The sequence below is a fragment of the Podarcis pityusensis genome (genome assembly GCF_964106645.2).
Source record: "Podarcis pityusensis genome assembly, chromosome: 3".
Taxonomy (NCBI): domain Eukaryota; kingdom Metazoa; phylum Chordata; class Lepidosauria; order Squamata; family Lacertidae; genus Podarcis; species Podarcis pityusensis.
The window spans coordinates 47,179,821-47,187,021 of record NC_138026.1 but is presented as its reverse complement, the minus strand read 5'-3'; the positions used below and the strand labels follow the sequence as shown (position 1 = coordinate 47,187,021).

General features: G+C 50.4%; 1 protein-coding gene across 1 annotated transcript in view; it reads left to right on the top strand.

Moving 5' to 3' along the window:
- Nucleotides 1-657: 657 nt before the first annotated feature.
- SIM1 (SIM bHLH transcription factor 1) overlaps nucleotides 658-7,201 on the top strand; it is a 59,912-nt gene continuing 53,368 nt past the window's right edge. Inside the window, exons 1-2 of the mRNA XM_080999961.1 lie at nucleotides 658-931; nucleotides 2,283-3,001. Coding sequence (XP_080856087.1) covers nucleotides 2,827-3,001 — 175 coding nt within the window. The 5' untranslated portion in view covers nucleotides 658-931; nucleotides 2,283-2,826. The remainder of the gene's footprint in view (nucleotides 932-2,282; nucleotides 3,002-7,201) is intronic.

Below are 7,201 nucleotides of genomic sequence, written 5' to 3'. Positions count from 1 at the left end.
ATTGGTCCTATAGAAATTCGTGAAAATATATTTCCAAATAATGTGCTCGAATTTGAGTCAGCAATCCTCAAACTGATCACTCGGAAGGAAACCCCGTTGACAACAGAAGTGGATACGGTTTATTTTTAAACGCCGGCCAATAAGTTTAGGGTCTGACTCTGAGGCCATTAAACGTTTTCACTCTTCCTTGAGTTTCCCACGGGCGTTATTTGCGTTCGATACCTCCAAGTTCACAGGCACAAGGGATCTGCCTCTTTGGAAGAGCGCTGGTCCAGCGGGGACCACGACTCCCAAAACCTTCCTGTCTCTCCAGTTGCAAGAAGCAAAGTGGTTTAACATGAGCCTGGCGCGAGCAGAAATAGGAGCGGGGTGCTCTTTCCCCAGGACTGTCGAAGAGCTGCCGTCGGGGTACTTTCCTTCTCATCTCCCTGGGATCCCGGAGCGGAGCGATCCAGCCGCTTCTTGGCGCGTCCCCTCCTTCGGAGCGCGGAGGTCAGAAACCAGACGCGGCGCGCGCAAGGGTAAAAAGGGGTGTGTCCGACATGCGGTGACGTCACTGCGCCGCCCAGCCAGTGCGAGGCCGGCCTTTCGGAGCCCCGTTCCAATAGGAAGCGAGCTAGCTCTGTGAGTGGCATTAAGGCCGGGCTAGAAGAAAGCAGGACTGAGAAATGAAGTTGTGCTAAAAAGCCCTTTTGGCTATCCAGAAGTTTATTAGGCATTTCTCAGCCGGAAATTAAGGGATCTTCATTAATAGCCCCTCTTCATCCCAGATTAGAGCCCAGGGCGAACCTGGGAGAAACCGAAGCGAGATGGGACGGAGGAAAACTCCATTGCCCGCGGCAGGGGAAGCTAACTTCTTCTCCACCTTGGGAGGATCTTCCTGAGTTTCATTCAAGCGCCGAGATTGTCACCTTGGGCGCGGGGACAGAAGGTAAGTGGCCGAAGGGCACGCGAGAGGGCGGGGGAGGCGAGGGCCCCCGAGGCTGTTTTGGGGAGCGGGGAGGTGCGATCCCTTCGGACTTGGCCAAACATCATCCGGACTCCCCCCCCCCATGTGGCGCTCAGATAAAGGTTATCTGATGCTCTCCCTTGCTGCGAAAATCTGTTTTGGGGGAAAGCGGGTGGGAGCACTCCCTTCGAAGGAGCTCTGCGTAGCAGTGCAAGAGAATGATTTTGGAAGGAGCGTTTGCAAGGGACCCGAACGGGATCAGCTGCGGAGGATTCTCCAAGGGCAGAGCGACAGAGGTCTCTGTTTGATCCTACCATTCCTCCCTCTCCATATTGAGATCCAAATAGAGGGAGGGGGGAGAGGAGGGACTAGCTGATTTCATTATCCACAGGTGCCGCCATCCTCAAAGTGTTTAAGCCAGAGTACCGGATTTAATAGCTGAACTGGTTCAAATGGGTTTCAAACAAGACCGGACACTACGTTAAGCGAAGGAATCCGGCCTAACTCGTTTCTGGATCGGAAGCACCGTTTGCATTGCAGGGCGTTGGACTAGATGACCCTCGGTGTCGGTGTCCCTTCCAACGCTACAATTCTTTCTGGCTGCATCACTGATTGTATTTTTCTCCTAAGAACTGGTTGCTAGGAGGAAATGGGAGATTGACACCATAGTAATAATTAATAATATCAGCAACAAGGGGCCCAAATTATTGGGGAAATCTGCGCGAATCCTGTTAAAATGAACAGAATCTGAGAAACACTGATATCAACAGAGTGTGATAAGAACATCTGCATGGGACTGGGCCCTAAATAATAATGGTGGTGGTGGTGATTACTTTTTGTTTTTACTTGGTTAAAGACTCTGCATCTGTGATGTATTGTTTAATGGAGTTACGCAGAGCCGAAGCGTTCCCCCTGGTTTCGATTATTCGGAGGAATGGGCACCACTTGAAACAGTGCCGCTTCCAAGGGAGGCCATCTGATCCCTTCTCCTCCTCCCATTCCCAATGCTGAAAGCGACACTCACTGGCCCCAGTTGCAGTCCTCGGAAGCTAGTCCCGCTGGGCTCGACGGGGCTTACACCCAAGGAAGTGTGCGCAGGATTGCACAAAATTGTAATCCTACAGGTGCCTGACTCCAAAAGCAAGCCTCCGCTGAGTTCAGTGGGACTCACTGCCAGGGAAGGATGCCCAGGTGGATGTCAGCCTCATTCCCTCCGGGGAAAGGCTTTACTTACTTACACACCGCAGAATGCTTCCAAGGTGCGATGTTTTCCCTTGAGAATTAAACCCTTCGACCTCCCCGTCTCACCTCCCTGCCGTTGTTGTCTTCACAGTAGCCTGAAGGAACGGTCCCTGCGTCTGCAGATTCCCGGCCACTTTTTCCCCCGCAAAGAGAGAGGAAGAGCTAGAGAGGCCTGGAGATTGTCAAACGTTTGAAGAGACGCTATCATGTCTCTTTTGCCCGGAATTACATTTTCAGCCACGACAGGAAGAAAGCATCAAGTACCCCCTGACTGGATTGCTGAGCTCTGAAGCCATCTTGCCGCTCTCCTCTCTACCAGTCGCTTTTGGATTCCCAGAGCTGGATTCGCAACTTTTACAGCCCATTGATAATCAGCTCCTTAATAATAATAATAATAATAATAATAATAATAATAATAATAGATGGTCTTGCATCTATCACCACCCCGCACCCTGAAGCTTAAGCATTCGCGCGCCCGCAATTTAAAATGACTTTGTGATTTCAAAACAAAGCAACAAACAATTTCACGATGCTTTGCTGGAACTGACCGAGGCGCCCGCACGCACACTTTTGTTTATTTTTTTGGATGCATCTGTGGAGCTTACACTGTCAGAAAGAAAGGGGAAGAAACCACCATGAAAGAGAAGTCCAAAAATGCGGCCCGGACTAGGCGGGAGAAAGAAAACAGCGAGTTTTACGAACTGGCCAAACTGCTGCCTTTGCCTTCCGCCATCACCTCGCAGCTGGATAAAGCCTCCATCATCAGGCTCACCACCAGCTACCTGAAGATGCGGGTGGTTTTCCCCGAAGGTAGGTGCCCATTGTCGCGGGATTCAGCTACCCACCCCTATTTCCTAATCAGCGGGCGGGGGGGGGGGGAGGTCCTTGATAGCCCAGGAAGCCCGCAGTGCTGGCCTCTTCCTCCTCTCATCTGGTCCAGTAGTTTAAGAGCGGACTAGGGGAGCCGTCGAGGAGGAGTCGCCTCGTGGCCCTGTTCCTCTGGCCTGTGTAGATTTCGCACCAGACGGCTCTCTGGAGTGGTTCCCCACTCTCTTTCAAAAATAAATCTTTCTCTTCTCTCGCTCCCCCTCTCTCCCTCCCTGCCCATAAACACTTTCCCCTTTGGTACATAGGATGTGTTTGGCTGGGAACCGCTGGCACCTTTGTCAACACGTCGAGGCTCAGAGCTCAGCTGCTTGTTCCAGTAAAACAAACAATGCATTTTCTCTCTCCGCCCCGCGTCTCCCTCCCGGCGAAGCCACGTGCGTTGCTCAAAAGGGCAATTCTCTCATATTTATTGTAGATAAATTGGGCAGGAGGGAGGAGAAGGTGGGGGAAATGAATTAATACGAGGCTAAATATTTGCATGGATGGATCGACAGCGCGCAGCCCCTGGGCTTCTGTGCCGAGCAAAAAAAGGGAGGCAGCCGCGGACAGATGCGTCGCGTCGCGGTGGAGAAAGGTGCGGGGGCGGAGGAAGGAGCCGACGAATTTAAATGCCTCTTTTGAATATGCATGAACGTGGCACATCTGGAACTGATGTCGAGGGTCCAGGTTTTTGAGAAGGCATGAATCAAGGCCGTCGGTGTAGTCAGCGAAAAACAAAAACAGTCTTTCCTGGTGTTAAAAGTTCTTCGTAAGAAGCAAGGCCGCGTTAACTGCCCGTTCTGGGTGATTAGGATGGGGGAAATAGCTGGAGTGTTTTTCTGGAGTAGAGTGATTAAAAAAAGGGGGGGGGAGAACAGGATTCCTTAACAATAAGGTATGACAAACTTCAAACGGGGAGGGGGGGAATCCAAAGAAAAGCCAGGAACATCGGCCTCGATCCCCTCTGGCAACGGCTTTTAAGAGGAAATTCCCATTGCCTAGCTGAATGTTCGACTTGCTTTTTTAAAAAAAAAAAGATCAGACTGTTACTCTAGGATCCTGTGTACTTTAAAAACGTCAGTAAGCCAAGGGCTTTTCTCCTGTGAAACTCGGATCCCAAATATGTTGGGACTGAACTCGGAAGAGAATCGTGGGACTTCCTTGCGTCGCTCCAAACTCTTCTTTGGATTAAGGGCCCCTCGTGTTTTTTGCTGTCACCAAATGAGACTTCCTTTCCCGTCTACATGGAATCGGGATATGAATATGATCCCGATTAATCTAAAATATATATTTGGCGTTATAAGATCAGTGGCTATTTTTAAATCAGGCAAGGGGTTAGAAAAATTCACTAAGGATGATACCAATATTTTGTAAAGATAAACAGGAAACCAGGGGGTATAGGAAATGGGGGGGGGGGGAATGGAATTTCTCCCGGCGGAGTTAACGAAAACAAATCATTAGGATAGCTATAGCCTTAAGAACATATGTAGTTTTATTGGGGAAGTGAGGCGATCGCATCCACAGGATATTTCAGTTATGAAATCGAGGAGAACACAAGCGCAAGGTGTTTGTTTTTACAGAAAGTCAGCCCCGACCAAATTCACTTGGAAATAAGTTGAAGTGGAATTTATTTCCCAGAAAGTCTACAATCATACTTGCTCAGAAAACGTTCCTTTGAAATTGAGGGGACTTCAGAATAACTGGGCTTGTGACGCAGCTGTGCCTTCTGCATATTTTGCAACGTGCAGTTCAACTTATTAATATGCATCAGGCTGTTTTCGTAAAACAGGATCCAACTTTCATTCTTTTTAGCTTCCGAAAGCGGGGGAGTTAAACACATGCTCAGAGAGCAGCAAAAGAAACCAGAGGGATTTAAACACAATTAACTTTGGCTGGATCGCACCCATACTTTGCAACACGTAACTTGCTGTTATTTATACAAGCATTAGATGAAAACAAGGCAGTTTGGGATGTGATGATGATTATTATTTTCCCTTTACCGTCCTGCACATACCCAAGGCACCTCCAGATTCCCCTTCTGCGCATACATATTTTCGTTTGTTTGCAAGGAAGTTCCCTTGATTTCAAGGTGGGCATGATCCAGCTAGAGCCGGTAACTTCACCAGCATACACCACACGTGCCGCATTCCTTTATGCCGCGGCTGATGGGATTAAAGCGCGCTCAATTTCGGCTGGATAATGCTCTGTGTTTGGGAAAGCAATCCAACCTGTGTGTGTGTGTTGTACACTGAGCCACTGCTCCCAAATATCCGTGTTTAGGAGAAGGGTGCTAATCACTCTTGGGGTGAGGGAGAGAAGATGCAAAGGCGATGAAGTCACCTTATCATTCCGGCGCACAGTTTTTGGAGACCTTTTATGCGCACCCTCCCTTCCTAATTTCCCCCTTTCGAAAAGGCGGCTCCTTTCGACTGTCCACGCGGAACTTGTGGAAGTATTGGGCCCGTGGGGGGCCCTTGGGGTTCCTCCAAAGATGATTAGCCACGATTTGCCCGCTTCCTCGGTCCCGGCGGGCTTCCTCCGGAGCGTGCTTTGCAGCAGCTCTGTGCAATTACCGGCGCCTCCCTCGCGGGCTTGTGCGATCAGAAGAAGCATATGGTGTTGCTTGTCGGCTGCGAGCAATCAGAGGAGGCAAAGAAGGGCTGATCCTCTGTCCCAGCTTCCCCCTGGCTTGTAAGCCGGCGAATGTCTGGAAAGAGAAAGGAAAGGGGTGGGGGGAGAGGAGAGAGAGCGAAAGTCATCAGGGAATTGAGGTGGTCAAGGGCAAAGCGAGCCAGATCCGCTGCTGGGGTAATGGCCCCCAGCGTCTGCCACACTCGGAGGCAACGAGAGAAGTTTTGGGGGCTCGGACTTCCTTTATCTCTGTTGTCTCTTTCTCTTTTGCTTCTTTTTCTTGTTTTCTATCTTAGGCAGCTGTGATATTCTTGTATCGTATGGGGAGATCTCAATAAAAATCTTACTGAAAGGTGTTCAGCTCCAGCTACGGATGGCTAAGGTTGGCCTGGATTTTGGCTCCGGTGCTTGCCCGAAGTGGGCTCCCTCCACATTTTTTATTTTTTTATTTTTTAATTATTAAGGTCGATCTTAAACGTGCTGGGCACCGCGCGACACCCAGGAGCTTCCAAGCCCATTGCAGTCACTAGACAGCAAGCCTAAATCCAGCGATTAGGAAATAAATCCCACCTCAGGCAAGGGGAATTTAACTTCTTCCTGAGCACGCACCCGCTTCTCTCTCCCTCATTCTCTCTCTTTCTCCCCACCCCCACCTCAACCATCCTCTTTATATGGGTGGGCTAAGGTAGGGAAGGGTTATGGGGAATGCGTCTTATGCGATGGCTTGCGTTTTGGTTAAAATCACTGCATATCTTGATTTTGGGAAAGGGGCGCAGAGAGAATTAGCCTGCAAGAGCTAATTGGGCTTCGGACTCGGCTGAGGGTCTTCCTTACTTCTTCCAAGCACGTTGGTAGGGATCGGGGCCTACAGGCCTGAGCCTAGCCGCCTAGATGAAGCCCCATCGATTTCAGTGGCGCCAAGCAGGGTCTCGGGCACAGCTGCCTTGTGGAATGGTTGTATCCATGTGGAAGGAGTCCCAGGATCTATCTGTGTGTGGTCCGGACTGAGCATGTTCAGGATTGCCACTTGAAGGAAGGCGAGGAAGGAGAACAGCAGTGGGGTGAGGAAAGCGAGCTTTAGAAGCAGACGCAGAAACAAACCAGCGGCGTCCAAACCATTATTGTTACTATGGCAAGGCAGGGATGGGGGAATCAGATCCTAAATGACAACTCCCATCACCTCTGGCTATTGGACGTTGGGCTGATGGGAGCTGGAGTCTAGCAGCCGTTGGAGGGCCACGGGCTCACCGCCCCCCTCCCCCGTATTATCAAGCCATCTCTTTCCTCTGAAGTACACGTGGCACCATCAGCAACCCATCAACTGTGCTGGGCCTCTGATCTAAAGCGGCCTGGCAAACTTAGCCCGGCTGAACAACGTAGGACTAGATTCCCCAGGTCTAAGGGCGCTCTCTCTCCCTCTCCCTCTCCCTCTACGTCTTGGGATCGAAGCCTTAGCACATCAAAGGCCAGCAGGTTCACTTAAAAGCGGAGCTACCGCTGGTTTCTGGATTT